At 40.2% G+C, this 18,152-nt stretch overlaps 2 protein-coding genes across 2 annotated transcripts; both read left to right on the plus strand.

Moving 5' to 3' along the window:
- The first annotated feature begins 2,322 nt into the window (after positions 1 to 2,322).
- LOC129720381 (uncharacterized) lies at positions 2,323 to 3,357 on the plus strand. Its single transcript, XM_055671843.1, has one exon. The coding sequence runs from the start codon at positions 2,323 to 2,325 to the stop codon at positions 3,355 to 3,357; it is 1,035 nt and encodes a 344-aa protein (XP_055527818.1).
- Positions 3,358 to 3,683: 326 nt separating this feature from the next.
- On the plus strand, positions 3,684 to 5,045 carry LOC129720382 (uncharacterized). Its single transcript, XM_055671845.1, has one exon. The coding sequence runs from the start codon at positions 3,684 to 3,686 to the stop codon at positions 5,043 to 5,045; it is 1,362 nt and encodes a 453-aa protein (XP_055527820.1).
- The last annotated feature ends 13,107 nt before the right edge of the window (positions 5,046 to 18,152 follow it).

Consider the following 18,152-nt stretch of genomic DNA (forward strand, 5'->3'; position numbering starts at 1 on the left):
TCCTAGAGATCAAGGAAAAATGAATGCGTTGGCCCCAGCCTTTGTTCCGCAGCAGCCAGCAGTAGTTAGCAACTCGACACCTCACCTTCAGGTTCCGTTGCCAACATTTGATGGCAGTCTTGAAAATTGGTACTCATTTAAGTGCATGTTTAAGACGATAATGAACAGGTACCCAAATGAATCTCCGGCCATCAAACTTTACCACTTGAAAAACTCTCTAGTAGGCAATGCAGCTGGCAAGATCGACCAGGACGTGATCAATAATAATGACTATGAGTCAGCATGGAAGATGTTAGAAAATACTTATGAAGATGAAAGGCTCTTAATAGATACGCATATAGATGCTCTGCCTAATCTACCCAAAATGACGAGTGAGAACGGTAATGAATTGCGTAACTTACTCGATACTTGTACGAAGCACGTTGATGCACTTAAAAACAAACAATTGGTTGTAGACGGACTTTCTGAAATAATTCTTGTCAACTTAATAGCTAAACGCTTGGACAAGGAAACAAGGAAATTGTGGGAATCACAGATTCCAGCAGATGAGCTGCCTGCTTACAGTGATTTGATTGACTACCTACGGGAGCGTAGTCGCATACTGCAAAAAATGAAAGAATATACCGAATCGCGTCCTACTAAAGCACCAAAGCAGAAAGTCAAATTCGAGCAGAAACCCACTCAAGGCAGGAACTTTGTGCAAACGTCGTCGAAACAGTCCAAGGAATCATGTATCTGCTGCAACGGTGATCATCAGATTTATAAAGGGCTATTCCCACTGCTTCCGTTCCGGGACCGGGCCGGGACCGGGCCGTGGCTGTTCCGTGTGTCGTTCGGGCTCGTTTGAGATTGATTGCATGCGTTCTGATGAACGCATTCACACCGACGCGCCGTGCCCAGACCGGGGCCGCGTTGAGTTGCCGTCGTGCTGCCGCCGTGCGAGAGGAAAACTATCGTTGCCGACGATACTTTGTGTTGGCCGGAGAGTGCACGGGAGGCATTCGGGTAGATGCGTGTATGTTGTAGTGACATATTTCGCGCGGAGTGAACTGCGGTATGAAAAAATGAGGAAGACGTTCTTTCACATACACACATCAACATTTCTCAGCCAGAGCGCAGCGCAGGCACGGTTCGTACACGGCGCAGTGTGAATGCATTAAAGTCCCGGACGGGACACGGACACGGCCCGGATCCGGCCCGGCCCCGGAACGGAAGCAGTGGGAATAGCCCTTAAGTGTGACACATTTAGAGAGCTCACTTTGAATGATCGGTACAATAAAGTCAGGCAAGCCGGTCTGTGCTTTAATTGTCTGCGGCGTGGCCATCGAACTGCCGCTTGTAACTCAGACAACACATGTAGAACGTGCAAGCGAAAGCATCATAGTCTTTTGCACGATGATAAGCCAGCAGCCCCTAAGGTTAAGGAAAGTACACCAGCTACATCAAGTGCAGCTACATCGAGTTCAACTACTGTGGAAGAACAGCGGGAAATCGCTGTGCAAACGCAAGGATCAGTAAACTGTACAAAATCATTTATGCTGAAACAGCAAGTGCTTCTTTCGACGGCGGAAGTACTTGTTCAAGGTTCCAGTAACAAGAATGTACTATGTCGTGCCTTATTGGATTCCGGGTCTGACTGCAACCTCATCTGCGAGTCGCTAGCGAGAAAGCTTAACGTTGCTATGGGAAATGTTAACATACAAATCAGCAGTGTTAATAACGCTGAAACTGCAGTTGAGTATAGGCTGCGTACTAAGATCAGTTCACGCGTCAATTCATTTAACGCTCTTCTAGATTTTTTGGTGGTACCGACGATTACCACCAACCTACCTATCGTGAAAGTGGATATCCGTTGCTGGACAATTCCAGCCAATTTAAGTTTGGCCGACCCAGCCTTTCATATTCCTAATGAAATCGAAATGATTATCGGCGCGGAATTATTTTTTGAATTGTTACAAGGTGGACGAATTAAACTTGCATCTGGAGCTCCCATGTTGGTTGAAACACAACTTGGCATCGACTTGGCGTCGATGAACAACTGAACCGTACGTTAGTAACATTCTGGGAATTGGAGACGTGTCAACAAGCATCGCCACATACGCTAAGGCAGCAAGCTATAGAGAAATATTACGAACAAACAGTCAGTCGCAATGATACTGGTCGATACATTGTCAAACTGCCTTTCAACGAAAACAAAGCTCAACTCGGAGATTCATTGGAAACAGCACGAAATCGATTCAATCGGCTACTACGATCTTTTGCAAACTCTGAAAAAGAAGGCGCTACACTAAATTTATGGAGGAATATTTGGCTTTAGGTCATATGGTTGAAGTCCATGACCACCTCGATACTTGTTACTTCCTACCTCACCATGCTGTTTACAAGGAATCGAGTTCCACCACGAAAATCAGAGTCGTGTTCGATGCTTCGGCGAAAACGACGTCAGGTATTTCATTGAACGACGCGTTGGAAGTAGGACCTACAGTGCAAAACGATCTTATCACAATACTGCTTCGATTTTGTTGTTATCCTGTAGTGCTGACTGCCGACATCAAATATCAGCGTATTTTATGGTTGAATGCCAACAACGATGTGGGAACATTTGAATTAACCACCGTTACGTACGGTTGCGCCAGTTCTCCTCACCTGGCAACGCGAACATTGATGCAGTTGGCGAAGGATGAAGCACACGAGCTGCCCCTCGCAGCTAAAGTCATACAAGAAAACAGTTACATAGAAGACTTTCTCACTGGAGGTAATACAGAACACGAGGTAATTGAAATTTACAAACAACTTTCAGAAATACTGAAGCGAGGAGGTTCTGGGATTCATAAGTTCTGCAGCAACAGTAAAACTGTTCGAAACATGATTTTGTCTGATCTACAAGAAGCACTGCTCAATTTTGAGGAAGCCGATATAAACTGTGTGATTAAGACTCTCGGTTTAATATGGAATCCTAACGACGATTACTTCGCATTCAATGTGAGTCCAATCGATAGCGTGTCCAATCCGCCCCCGACGAAACGCATCGTACTTTCTGCTATCGGACTTATTTTTGATCCTCTTGGATACATAGGTCCTGTTATCACGACAGCAAAACTGCTGATGCAAGACTTGTGGAGACTTAAATTGAATTGGGATGATGAATTGCCGATCGAGCAGCTCCAATTGTGGACTACTTTTCGAGAGCAGTTTCCATCGATTAACGAATTACGAAAACAACGATGTGTTATTTCAAACAAGGCAGCAACAGTAGAACTTCACGGCTATTCGGACGCTTCCAAACGCGCTTACGGAGCAGTTTTGTACACGAAAAGCGTTTTCCCGACGGCACGGTTGATGTTCATCGGTGTGTAGCAAATCCAGAGTGGCACCTTTGAAGCCCGTGACTATTCCTCGACTCGAACTATGTGGAACTATGTGGAACAATGCTTCTCGCTCGTCTTGTGGAAAAAACAACTGCAGCAATGAAAATTTCTTTTTCGACTGTCACACTTCATACCGATTCGCAAGTGTGTTTGAGTTGGTTTAAAAAATCACCGCTTGCTTTAAACCAATTCGTGGCAAATCGCGTGGCAACGATACATGAGCTTACTCAAGATTACAACTGGTGTTATGTGCGATCTCAAGAGAATCCTGCTGACATTATTTCGTGTGGCGTTCAGCCAGCGGAACTTCTTACAATGAAACAGTGGTTCAACGGCGGCCAAAATTTATGGTCTCGTGGTCCCTCATCTGTTGAAGAAGATATTTGTTTGGATAATGATCAACTGCCGGAGCTGAAACCGATTGCGATTGTTGCTGCTGTGATAGGAAAACCACAGATCACACTAACAAGACTAAGCAATTTTCGACGTCTGCAACGTGCGTGGGTATATGTATTGCGGTTTATTAAGATCAGTCACACAAAGGTTCGTGATGCATCTCCTATCCAAGCACATGAAATTGCTGAGGCAACGCATCTTATCATTAAGTTCGTACAGAAGGAATCCTTTGAAGAACTTTTCGATGAACTGAAAGCGGGAAAAAGAAAATTAAAGCAGTATAGAAATCTGGCTCCATTTATTGATGCGGACGGACTTATCAGGGTCGGCGGTCGTCTCAAATACTCGTCTATTCCTTATGATGGAAAGCATCAAATTTTACTTCCCGAGAAGCACCATGTGACACAAATTCTCATTCGTCAGTTGCACTGCGACAATTTTCATATTGGGCAGCAGGGTTTGTTGTGTATCGTTCGCGAACGTTACTGGCCAATAAATGCAAAAATCTTGATTAGAAGAATCGTCTCCAAATGCTACACCTGCTTTCGTCAAAACCCGCCGACAGTAAACCAATTTATGAGCAATCTCCCAGATTATCGAATTACACCATCTCCTGTTTTCTCAAATACCGGAGTGGATTATGCTGGTCCAGTATACCTCAAGGAGGCTGGAAAAAAGAAAACGGTTTACAAGGCTTATATTGCTCTCTTCATCTGTATGGCAACAAAGGCTGTTCATATTGAGGTGGTATCAAATTTGACTGCAGAAAACTTCATCGCTGCTTTACAAAGATTCATCAGCCGACGTGGTATGGTGGTCAACATGTATTCCGACAATGGGACGACGTTCGTAGGTGCAAATCACGAGCTGGCAGAATTACGGAAAATGTTTAAAAAACAACAAAAGGTGAATGATTTTTGTGCTTCTAAGGGGATTCAATGGCACTTTATTCCCCCACGTAGCCCCCACTTTGGTGCAATATGGGAGGCTGGGGTTAAGTCAGCCAAACATCACTTGAAGCGTGTCATTGGGGAAACAAAGCTTACATTCGAGGAGATGACAACCTTTCTGACGCAATGTGAAGCTATCTTAAACAACAGACCGCTATTCCCGGTTTCGGATGACCCAAACGACATCAAAGTGTTGACACCGTCGCATTTTCTGATCGGTAGATCAGCATCAAGTATCCCGGAACTCTCTTACGCTGAAACGAAGATAAATCGATTGAATCGTTGGCAACATCTCCAACTGATGAAAGAACATTTTTGGAAAAGATGGTAAGCAGAATATCTGCATCACTTACAGTTTGGACCGAAGTGGAACAACCAGGTAACAAACATCGATATTGGTGCTGTGGTCAAGGATGGAAAAACTCGTATCGCATAACAATCATTCGGGTATCATTTCTGAACGTGCTATTTATAAGCTTTCAATCCTAGTAAACCATCGCTATTAAAAGTTACACATTCTCAAGCTTGCAAGCGACAACTTAGAGCAAAGAAATATATGATAGCTTTCTTTGATGATTTTGTTTCAGTATTGCCTGCTTTAGGCGGAGCGAGCAACACATAGCGAGTGTTTCACGAAAGAATCGTAAACGATTGCACTCAAGCGATCGCAATGATTCTTTCAAATGTTGGTTGCTTGTAGGCGTAATTCGGCTACTCCACGTCGTGCTTTCACCGTGATATACCACGATGATTCTTGGTGATTTCAAGTATCAGATGCTAATGCACCATGCTACAATTTCCGTAAGCATTGATGATACCTATTTGCTCCGGCAAGAAAACAATTGAACGCAATCTAACGTTCATTTGGATTCATAATTTTGTATCACTGGCGATAATATCTCAAAGCTTCTCGCGATAATTTTGAATGCAAGTGAACTTGGATACAATAAATACTATCGTGTTTGAATCATTCAGTCTCCTTCTATCAAAAACACCATATCAAGAAGACTAGGAGCTCTGTCTGAGAATGAGCGACAGTTTTGGCAGCGCAGTCTTTTGAGTAGAAGTGGAACTGACGCATGCTAGTGTGTGTGCTGGCGATGCGAATACAAACCGAACATACGCACATTCTGTCTTCGCAGCGATGTAATTACCAGCACTTTAATAACAAACTTCCACCTTTATTAGATGGAGTGCGCTGTTTGATTTGACGCTTGTCATTTGTATGGGATCGATCCAGAGATGCCAGTCTTCTTGATATGATGTTTTTGCTTCTATGGTATTCGAAACTCTTAGAAGCGAAAAACAATCAGCAGCGTTTCTATGGAAAACTTGTACGCGAGTGGAAATAGTTGAACGATAACTGATAAATCAAAGAACACATTTGCATGAAATATTGCTAGTGAGTGAACTTTTCCATGCTTGCCTGTGGTAGTACTTAAGGACGATAATGCTCCACCGTATCAGTGGCGTCTTGGACGCATCGTGGCAACACACCCAGGAAAGGATGGAATTACACGAGTGGTAACAGTTCGTACGGATACAAAGGAATACCGTAGAGCAGTATCAAAATTATGCTTCCTTCCGATTGTTGATCCGCTGGACTCAACGGGGGGAGTATGATGCTGCGTTCTAAAAACTTCTAGCGACCCCCCAGTTGCTCTGTTCTAAAGGAGAGAGACTACACGTACAACTTAGATGTAAAGACAAAAGCGAGTTCAGTTGAAATAAATATCTCTACCTATTAGCACGCGTTTTTTAGATTCACCAGCAAATTACATCCAAAACCAATTCTTGTGAATTTTACGGTTAACAATTGTATTCAACATAATTTTTATATTTGCATTCATCATGTCCTAAACCTAGTATAAAAAGTACCTAGATGTAAGATTCCACTGCACCGAAACCAATCACCAATACTATATTTTTTACGGCAATCCATCGCCGCAGAAATGAAAGCACGCGTTAGTTAATGATAAAATCCAGTTCCGACAGAAGCTGCCCTATCAATTTTAACTAAATTGTTGCAACTTACACCGAATGCAAACCCGTGTGCAATCATATCCGATTATGTCATCACATACGAGTACTGCTACTGCGTCCCAGTTGGCCCGAGGTGCTAATCTATCTGCTTCATCATATCAACATTCGTTCTCGTCGCATGTACGTAAACAAGCTGACAACTTTGTGTAAGTTTTTATTCAATACAGTTTTGAGTTTAATTTTAACATATTCAAAAAAAAAAATAAATAAATAAAAACATGTTTTAATTAATGCGTAACCCAAACTAAAACTGACAATCGCACAAATTGACAAACTATCAAACAGTCAAATTGCAGGCAAGTTTGCTGCGTTTACCATCTTCCTGGTTCAACCGTGATCCCATAAGAGGGCTGAGAACTTCGCTTTTGGCGGTCTTTTTCATGTTCCCTTGCATATCGTTGTACCTGTGTGTAAAATCAGTGCGATAGGAGAACCTATTAGTACATAGTTGCTGTTGGCTCAGGCTGGAACACAGCCGCAGCGGCAAGCTGAGCTCGAAAATGGGCCCCGCGGGTGGCTGTCAACATGAGCTGAGCCACTCGTTCGTCTTGGATTGGCCAGCCCCGGCAGCCGAAAGCGGCGGAGGTTTATGTTTGTGCACACTTACAGCGCATTTGAATACGGAGCACACGCGTTGTTCGGGTTTCGCTAATAAAGAGATATGAACATCGTGAAGTCAAGATCTGACGTTTGGAAAGGGGAAGCGGCATTTTGATGTCTCTAGCTGTGAGTTGATGGATGTTTTGCATGATCGCTCCGATGCTACTGTTGACCGTGCCGCCGAGTGGCATAAGTGCACTTTGGAGAGCCAATCGATCGTTTCTTCGATGCACGATGTTCTAGCGACGTAGATTAACCGATTTCAAAAGGCAAACGTTTTTAAAGCAAACAATAAAAAACACCCACAAGCAAATACGTCCTGTTGTAGGGTACTAATAGTTGGTAGAAGCAAAATAAACAACGACCGGTTGATGAGTCACAGGCAACTCAATTTTTTTTATCATTTTTCGAATTCTCAACTGGACAAGCCCCAAAATCATGTTTGTGCTCTTCTACGTACTTTGCAGCGGCTTCCGATAATCATTTGCATAACATGCATAGTGCCGGCCGATGACGGGCGCTGGATGGATGATTTTTTTCGAACGATGGTTAGGGTTATGTGTTGTGGTTGGAACAATTTTCAAGTCCAATTTGAAAAATAAAATATGCAATGGTTTATTTGAAGAAAAAAACAGTTGCACATACACACACATACACACATACACACATACATACATACATACATACAGAAAATGCTCAGTTCGCCGAAAGAAGTCGAGTGGTATATGACATTCGGCCATTGGGACCACTTTTATACCTTCGGTTTTTCCAGTGATTGCTATACCTTTCTAGAAGAAAGGCAAAAAGTCATGAAATTTTTGGCATGGTTCAATATTGGCAACAAAATAGTTCTGCCGTGTCGTGTTTGGCAAACTCGAACGGGGTCTGTATTTTGATAATTTATTTGCAGCACTCTATTTTAGAAGAAAAAATGTTCTGTTTAATATTGATGAATACCATTCATTCTATTACAGTCAATTTTCTTCAATACGCGAAAGGCAAGCTTTTATACAGACTTAAATTGAGTATGATTCAGTAGAAATCAAACAATATTTATTTGTCTTGTGGACGATGGCTCACTCTCCGATCACCAAGCGGCAAAGAGAGTTCGTGGAAAAAATAACGATAAAGAATTACAGTTTTTAAACAAAAATATATATTCACAGAAAATTTAAAATGAACATGAGAAAAACAGAGTGTAGAGTTCAAAAATAAGCAACGCATTTTATCTGTACAATGAACCTAATTTATATACCCTGCCATCTACCTCTACCGACACGTACAGAATTTTGTTGTCCCTGGTGGCGCAGCGTATTTTGCGGCACCCGAATAATCCAATTGAATTCTGATATTTGCTACTATAAGAAACAAGAAGAAAATGAAGTCAATTCAAACGGCAATTCGATTGTGTTCCAGATCGCAAAACGATACCTACGTGTTAACCCAACACGCTCCACTGTGCGTCGACAGCGGCAATGTAGTCTTCACTTGGCTTGGCTGCATACAAATGAATATCGAGTTCTACTGCACTGATAGACGACGAGTGACCAGCGCTTTATTCATACATTGCTCGGTGCCGTACTGTTGCCTGTGCCAGCATGTTCTCCTTCAAGACATCAGTTTTAATAACAATCTAACAGCAAAACGTGAAACTGTCTGATAGTTGAGGTGGTTACGAACTTTCCGAAAAAGCTTCACCTTCAGGACATCAAAATAGTCTAGGCTCATGGAAGTGAACATTAGTTGACCTATTGGGACGGGAAGATTCTGTCAAATTTTTTTTGCCACTGCTATACAGGATACCACAGCAGGCAGTTGGTGTCTACTCATGAAGTCTGTGCCAGGCGTGCTCGCATGTGATTGGTTGTTCGTGAAAATTCGACCTTGAAACTTTTATGATATTTCCACTGTTTAACAATGAAATGATAATGATAACTGAGGAATCATAAAATTGTCCATCATTTTTATCAATCCAACGACATATTGATTATTGTTTGAAATCTTTCATTCCAACGTTACGTCTTGGTTTGAGTTTTCGCAGATGTATCTCGATATAGTGCGATTAGACGTAGTCCTACGTCAAAAGATGGATACGAATCCAGGTACTGAAGCTCCTCTTATTGAATCCTTGAACAAATGATTGGTAAATCGAACCCCAAGGCAATCGAAGAAGAGCCTAGGAGAACATTCAACTTCGACGTGTAGGAATTTGAGCGACAGAAAAACTACGCATCTTGAATTGAGTGCTGTTGCTGCGGTGGTCATAGCTACACCGTCTAGCCAGGTATCTGTAGAGCGAGCATTCAGTTCTTTATCATTGGTATTTACCAACGCCCGATAAACACTCGGCGAGGTTACTCTCTCTAATTCCCTAATTGTAAAATTAAACAAACCTATATTCGACAAAATTACTCCCAAGACGCGCAACATACGTGTAACGACTTGATTTCAGATGATTTTTATTTCTATCATTAGTGTAATAGAATAGAATGAAAATCGATTATAGAACTCATTGGTTAACTGATTTGATGTCTGTGTAGGAGAAACGAATCAATTACTTCACCAGTAAGCTCCGAACTGAAGTGTTCACTGCTAGCTATTCGAAGAAGTCTTCTCATCTCATCTTGGTCTATGGTAGGAGCTTGCCAGCATCGTCGTTTGCGCAGGCCCTATTGGCTATCTTCCGATTGAAATGAAATCAATATGTATTCTCAACCTTGGAACTGTTTCTCAGTTTTTACCTCGCAGTAAGAAAATGGCGGTGATGATTTTAAATCATCAAAGTCTTGTACATTGTGGATGTCTATTTTCAACGACATATTTACCGAAACAGGTCCTAACAGACATTTTTAAATAAAAATAATTTCATACCTGTTGCCTTCAAAAAGGAAATAATTTACGATTCTCATATAAATTTCGGAGTATACGTTCAATTTAAACGTTATCCTGATAGAGGTCCAATCTGTAATTCGAACAAAACTGATAAATACTGCTTGGACCTCGATAGTTAAACAAAATATTCACTGTTTTAACTTCAATTGTTGCAAAATTTGCCAAGCATCCTTATGAAATTTGGCAAAACGTTTCGTGTTTGGGTAGTTTAACCTTCTATTGCTGATCGGTGAGTAAAAAGTTTAAATTAAATCGAATTCGAAAAAAGTTTTGAAAAATATACCGTTTGTTCTTATTACTTTTGTGGGAGCCTTGTGCGAGAAACAAACGCATTCATACATCCAAACAAATTCTACATACATTCTAAAATCCTCACGTAAATTGCAAAGAACACGTGCCAAGCAATGTAAGCAGTGACCTCTAAGGCCAAATGCACACTGCAGGGTTTTTTATCAGAGCTGGTATACGAATCCATATCATACTTAAGGCACCAATAACATATAGAATATTTTCCAAACATTAATTTACAAGCATTCAGAATTGACAAAAATATTGCACTAAAAATACATGCCGTGTGGTATATTGTCATATCATTTATATGTCGTATGTATTATAAGGTAATTTTATAGTTTTTGAAAGAGATTCTCCTTAGAAAGCACCAGACAGTAGATTTGACTCGTTAAACGATTTTCAAGTATTTTTCATTTAGTTTAACAACAAAATGTGTCGAAAAAGAAGAATTTAAACGATTCAAAAAGAAAAATAAGAACACAGTTTTTCAAAATCGCAATTTTTAATCCTCCATTGAATGCTTATGTTGCTTTTTTCAGTGCAAAATATAGCTTTTTACCATTTACTCAACAATATTTCGGGTGATGTTTATTGCTTATTTCAGAGAGATTTTTTTAATATGTTTTGCTGAGTATGGTTTCCAGTTAAGAAGAACAACAGTACAAATATAAAATGTTTGTTGTTGTTAATAAAATATTGAAAAAAGCGGCGTAAAACTATCTACTAATTAGATAGATGTACTTATGTCTATTTGTAATATCAATACTGCAATCAAAATATTTTTCACGTAATAATTACCGGAAAAGTTATGTGAATATTTTCCACTGTCTTTTTCACGTAGATTTTATGTGATTGTCGTTTAAGTTCATTATGAACTGGTGAGATGATTTGTCCTGTGGATCTTATTCAGTAGACATATGCATTTCATGTGGGTGTCACGTAGAATTCAATCACCGGTAAAGTAAAAAGCATTTGATTGTCTGGAAGCTACTATGTTTTATACAACGTATAATTTTCAATTGTGGTTTCCCAAATTCTTGAGAGACTGGAAATAGTTTTTAGAAATTATCCAAATATGTTGTTTGATAAGTCGCACGGGCATGCAAAATCGCCAATTCGTAAATGAATTAAACGACATTAAAAATGACAAAATGATGCTGCGACATTCGCCGGCGATAATTATTGTTAGCTGCAACTGTTTATGGTTAGGTAATTCCTCGCCATTTGAACTGAATTTGTGTAAAATCTGTAAGCTCAAGACGCGATATCAGATTCTTATGGTTTTTCTAAAGCTCACTTATTGGCAAGCCATCGAAATTTTTTTTTTATGTTTAAAGACAGAATCAGACAACAGCTTCGCCATTTTGATTTCTGTGTATATTCGCATGGAGAGTTCATCCGTTACTTTATTCTGTTTGACGTTTCTAAGTTGACGTAGATGCTACGTGATAAAACATAGTAAGCATTTCACGTAGATGTATGTTCGTCACATACATCAAGCGAAATGACAGAAAATGAATACGTATAGAAAATTTATGGGAAACGTAACAATAATGTGAAAACTATTTTGAGTGTGGAAATGCGGCATAAAAAATGGCACCCTGAAAATAGTCATACTTGAACCAATCATTAAACATTACCCTACGCAGTCGGCCGAGCTTTTGTTCAGACTTTCTAATTGAATACGGAAAAATGACCAGAACAGAAACGGGCTCCCTGCTTCAGTTTTTCGTATGCATACTTACCTACTTTCGAGTTCTAATTTTCATGCTGCTTATGTTTCCCATTTGAAAGGCACAAGCTGTATATGCCCAGCTCTTGGTATGTTGTCGTCTTTTGTCCTCGTACAGTGCAGCAGCAGCAGCAAAAAATCAATGCCAATCAAAATTGAAATGAGGAAAATTCCGCATCATGTGGAAGAAAAGGCGAAAGCATTTTCGGGAAGTTGTTTTCGGATGGCGCAAAACAGACTGCGATAGTTTATTCAGCGTGTATCTCGAACGATCGGATCACTTCAATCCCCGCATCGGAATTAGCATGCTAATAACAAATGTTGCTGACGGCTTGTTTGGTGAACGTTCTTCGGCCTCGGCCATTGAAAATCGGAATGAGAAATGTTTAACATTTAGAAGTTGATTCTATGCAAAACCGGTTAGAAGAACAAAAGTGCAAAATTGTCCAAAATATCTTAAATTATAACTAATAAAATACTTCACGTTATAAATATGTTTGAATGAAGTTCTCGACATCCCCTACATTGTATTCAAAAATTTGTTCTCATAGTCATATTCCACTTACCATTGATCAGTTTCTAATAACAAAAGTGTTATTTGTGTTAGAATGAAATGCACCCACACCTCTTCATATAGTGTTGATTGTTGCACATTTTAATTTTTTCGATTTGCATAGTTGTGCTCGTCTGATTCGTTTCACTCTTATTGTAAATCGAAACAACAACTGCACTTAATTAGGCAGCTTCGAGTCTGCGACTAGAATCAATTCGTATACATATATGTGTTTTTCGCTTTGATTTGAAACATAAATTGAACTTTAATTGGATGTCTAGGAATTGTATATTCTGTCTGTGATTTCAATTTTCTTTCGAGTCAAAAAAAGTCTTCATTCAACACTCCCTTCAGAGTTCATTCCTAGCCCCGGCGCCAACATAACAAGCGCACCTGTTCCTTTGCGTAACCAGGTCTGGGCGCCTTACGCGTCGATCCGTTATCTCTGTCAACGAACTGACGGTGTCAACAGAACACGCCTAAGACAAATGATCACGTTCCGGTCAACTTACCATGTGGTTCCTCCGCTCTGACCTACCGCCTTATTGGCAGCCGCCATCGTTAGGTAGGTACTCTTGCTAGCTTGCAAGCGCCAACGAAGGCTTGAACCGGCGTCAAAAATTAGCATACCTTCCCCACTTTACTTTGATGGATGTCATTCATCATTGCGTACACATAGCTGCACATTAGGGTGCAATAAACCTTGATTCAAAGGATTTTAGAAAGGCTTCTTCTCGTCCACGTCGAAGTGTGCTCCACTGGATGCTAATACAACGATGGCTCAAATTATAATTCACAAACAACAGAAGTAAGACCATTCCCACCCTTTACTATCAGTAATTCTATACGCACCATCCTAATATCTCCTCGCTATGTAATCAAAAGTCACAGCCTCGTCACAACGCATGCACGCAGATAGAGCCTTTGCTGGGTGGAAAACACAACAACAAATCAACAGAGTAGTGACGGGAGGCACTGGGGGTAAATATACTCGATAAACGGTGTAATTTTGCATGCTAATTTCACTACAAGCGCGTTCAATCGTGCTGACCGTGTGCGCAAGGAATAAAAGCAATCAATTTGCACATTTATTGGATTATGAGAACATACGTTCAGCGGTGGCGATGACGATGCGATGGCCTCGTAGGAAAGCAACGCGACGAGAAAAGCTACGGTAGTCCTGTTGCTCTCCTTAATGGCGAAAAAATTATTATCTTTTGTTATGTGCTTGAAAATTTCAATCGCTGTTGTATTTGTGGTTGCGAACAAAAACCATGTTAACACCAGCGATAGGCTTCGAGTATGGGAGAGTGGACTTTGAAAATAATTCGTAATGGGCTTTGAGAGGACTCTCAACGCCACAAAATCCTATTATTACCTTGGGGTTCATTATATGCATTATGAATTCGGAATTTCGCGTGGTCGTGAGCAGATGGGGCTAGAAAGATTGAAAATGGTTGCGGAACCTTGCTTGCGACATGTCAAACTTTGAGTTTTTGCAAAACAACACTGTTGGCGATCGGTAATTGGCCACTCGGACGTATTTTTGCCACTACTGGCCGAGTTCCGGGAATGGTTCCGAAACCTAGCTTGCGGCATATTAAAGAACTGTGTTGTTTGCAAAAACTTAAAGTTTGATATGTCGCAAGTAAGGTTTCGCAACCGTTTTCAATCTTGCCTGTGTCTCAGGAATGGCAGGTAAAAGAATTTTCATTTTTTTCGGCTCTGGAGGGGTCAGGTATGCAAGTGTTGAAAATGGATCTCGGGCTCGGCTAAAAAAATCCGAGTTCTCTCTGCAACTTGGGGTTTAACCGATATGTCAGCAAAAACAAGCCGGTTGCCGAAAGTCGTTAGATTATTTTGCCGAGACTTCGTCAAAATCAACAAAACTTGACGAATATCGTTTGAATTTTTTTCCCGAATTTATCGTTAAACACTGTTGATGCCGAGGTCAGTAAAAACATTACTGACATCTCGGCACGAATATTGCTCGTTGCCGAGTTCGGGAAACACAGCTGTCATTCTTATGAACGACTTGACCGCCATTTTTCTCTATGCAAATTTGTGCAAACGTGTTACGTACGAGCACAGGAAGCAGATAAAAGTTTTGTCTAAAATTTGTGCAAACTACAGATGTTTAAAAAGTGTAGTTCAGATTCGTGCGAAGTGACAGGAACCCAAGAAAGTTTAAAATCGCTCAAACGTCTCGGGTGCAAACAAGCACCAAGTAGAAAAAAGCTCCCTAAAATAAAATGTACGCGGTTAGACAGAAACTGACACAGTAGGACGTGAGAGCTTTGAGTATTCTGAAAACATTCAATATTAAAAATGAATAAATTTCTTTACTTACGAGCTGATAATTTACTATCGAGCTAGTAATTTATCATTCGAAAGAAAACTACTGGAAATTATTCTCTGCGATTGGATTCCACTGCAAAATCGCCTCTGGACTGTGCCGAAACATTCAGCTTATATAACCTACAGGTCGTTAGACTAGTTCGCCGTCTCTCGGTTATATTTGCCGAGAGCGCATCCAAATGCGTACCGAGATTCTCGGCATAAAATAACATCTTCCAAAAACTGGTATCCCGAGATTCTCGGCAAAATAGATTCAGCCGAGATGATTGTTGATCACTCGACTGTCTAAACCTCGGCACAAAATGACTAAAACTTTTGAACGATGAAACGGTTATGCGACATAATTTGTATCAATTGTGCATGTTGGTGAGTATTAAGAATGCATGAGCATGAGCATGAGCATGATTGACCGCCCGCGGTTGCTACTCCGTTATTGCCAGATCAGCTGTAATTACACAGAGAACCAACAGATGAAGCTCGGGACCAACATGCATCCTCAATGTGTAAAAACTGGAGATCTTATTCTTTATGTAAGGCAATACCAGCGCCGGCCGCATCCGAATGCAGGTCAAAGAAGGAGTTTGTATGGGAATATGTTGACGTGATACTCGCTTTATTGGAAGCCGAGAACACCTCTGCACTTCCACGAGAAATCACTGGGATTTTGGAGAAAGGGCAGGGTATACAGCAGGGTTCGTTTTGGTAAACGATTCACTAATTTTGAGTGTCGAGTTCTTTAGACTAAATGTCGCGCCTACAAGTTCATTACATCCGCCACGAAATTCATAATGTGTTCCGAACTTTTTCAGTTTGATGAAGTAACACCGCAATAATAGGCATACGCAAAGATACTGGACTTAATCGGACATCTCCTCGTAAGGTGATCCTCTCTATACCGAAAACTATTGCACGTTGTTGATTTATCTGTAGATAATACGACCTCATGGGATGTATCGACGCGGAGTCTTTAGGGGTTTGGTCAACCGGACATTTAGTTTTCTACCTTACAGATCAAGTAGCGACGTCTCTCGTATAGACTTCGTCTGTCCTAAAAGAAAAAACGCTACGATACCGCGAAAAACACACCTGAAGTCACGAATATTCGGTAAAAAAAAACAAGTGAAACTGTCGTTAATGGCCAGAGTTGAGATGAAGAAAGTATAAATGAGCGGGACAAAGTTTGCCGGATAGCTAGCCTCTAGCAAGTTATATACGATTTTAACACGACGTACCGATATGGAAGCTATCAATCTCGTAAATACTATGCGCGCCGTACACACGGGTAACAACGAAACGTTATTTTCACGTAGACTGATGGATGGAAAATCCGAGTTTTTCGTGTAGGCAATAGGGTAATAGGGTGTTCTGTCAATAGTCTGTTTAACCATTAATCACAATCAATATTATCATTCATACTACGGCAACCGGCATAAGGACAAATAAGTAGTAACAACGCGATTATCGTTTTCGTAGACGCACGAGGGAATATTCCTATTAAATTTTAAATTTGGCAACATCCATGCATCCAAAGCTCGAAAAATAAAAAAAAAGCATGTAAGCATAAGTAACAATACTACATTCCTGAAAAATTTGCAAAATGCCAATGTTGTCAAAATTGGTTTCATGGTTTCGAACCCGTGTCATCTTTAAAAAATTTTACCTTAATTTGCGTGGAAGCTAGAAAAAAATATTCAAAAGCTAAAGAAATCCAAAATAGAAGTAAGAGAACATATCTTACAAAATAAAACCGTCGCATTGTTTTTTTTTTTTTTGGAATTTTTAAGTATTCCAAAATCCAAATACACTTTCTTATGCGGTGCAAGTAAAATTCAGATGCAGCTCGCAACTAGAAACGAACAACTCTAGTGGAAAAGTATTACACCGAATTCTACATTAAATGACGCACGAACCCACCGCCATAGGAATCGTGAGGCATAACCGGCATTACACCTAAAACGATAAATCTGTGCGCGTGAAAAGTCGAATCATGCGAACAGCAAAAAGAAAACAGTATACATATTCTAACGAGAACGGATACAATCTAATTGCCTGTCATCTTTCTTATACAACAGCCGTTCACATAATCTGCTCAAAAACACCTGTACCAAATTCTTATGACAAAATATGAAAATTGTTCACCATTGCAGACCGTTGCGGTATCAGAATAAATCATATCAACTCCTGCCAACACTCATACTTTGATGCCACGTTTCCACTCGTTCATCAAGTGTGAAAGAGAGGAAAACAATTTAGTCGAGAATACAGCAGTGGGACAGTTAACCGTTTCCAATTGGAAAACGGTAGTACTTGTTTTTTTTTTCTACTTCGCTCGTGCATAAATGATCGGAAACTATGTAATGAGATCAGGTTTCAGTAAAATTTTAACAATGAAATACAAAATTACTCTACATGCAACCTGTTAGAATAGTTCAAGCAAATTTCTACTTATCTCTTAGTGCTATGCTTTAGCGTTATGGAGAGCAATATGCCCTCAAGTTGACACACACGAGTCTCCTCCATCTCCTTTACACGAACACGAAACTCATACACACAACGAAACGGCTTCTCTTGATTCAGCCATTACATTTTCACAAATCACAAATCTTCTAAGTAAATTTTCACTCTATATCTAACTTTTTCCGAATATATTTTACTACTGACACACGCGATAGTACAAAAAGGAAAAAATTTGCTAACTTTCATGGACACATCTGGTTGAATAACATAGAAAAAAAGAAAATAATCGGAGCGAGTAAAAACGCGGGTTTGTTCCATTGGCTGTGTTGCCAGCTCTCTGTGCATGTTGGTGAGTATTAAGAATTTCGAAATACTCAATCAAGAGTTGTCATATTCTATTTGCCTCTATTTGGAAACTGTTTAAGGCCATTTTTTATCTTTCAAAGCTAAATAAGTAACATTTTGCTAAACAATTTATGATTAAAAATGCCTTCAGTACAGTAACAAATTTG

Source organism: Wyeomyia smithii, chromosome 2 (assembly GCF_029784165.1).
Source record: "Wyeomyia smithii strain HCP4-BCI-WySm-NY-G18 chromosome 2, ASM2978416v1, whole genome shotgun sequence".
NCBI lineage: Eukaryota > Metazoa > Arthropoda > Insecta > Diptera > Culicidae > Wyeomyia > Wyeomyia smithii.

Bases quoted from the DNA above. Each gene is read 5' to 3' on its own strand.
- LOC129720381 (XM_055671843.1), top strand. From the start codon at position 2,323: ATGGTTGAAGTCCATGACCACCTCGATACTTGTTACTTCCTACCTCAC.
- LOC129720382 (XM_055671845.1), top strand. From the start codon at position 3,684: ATGAAACAGTGGTTCAACGGCGGCCAAAATTTATGGTCTCGTGGTCCC.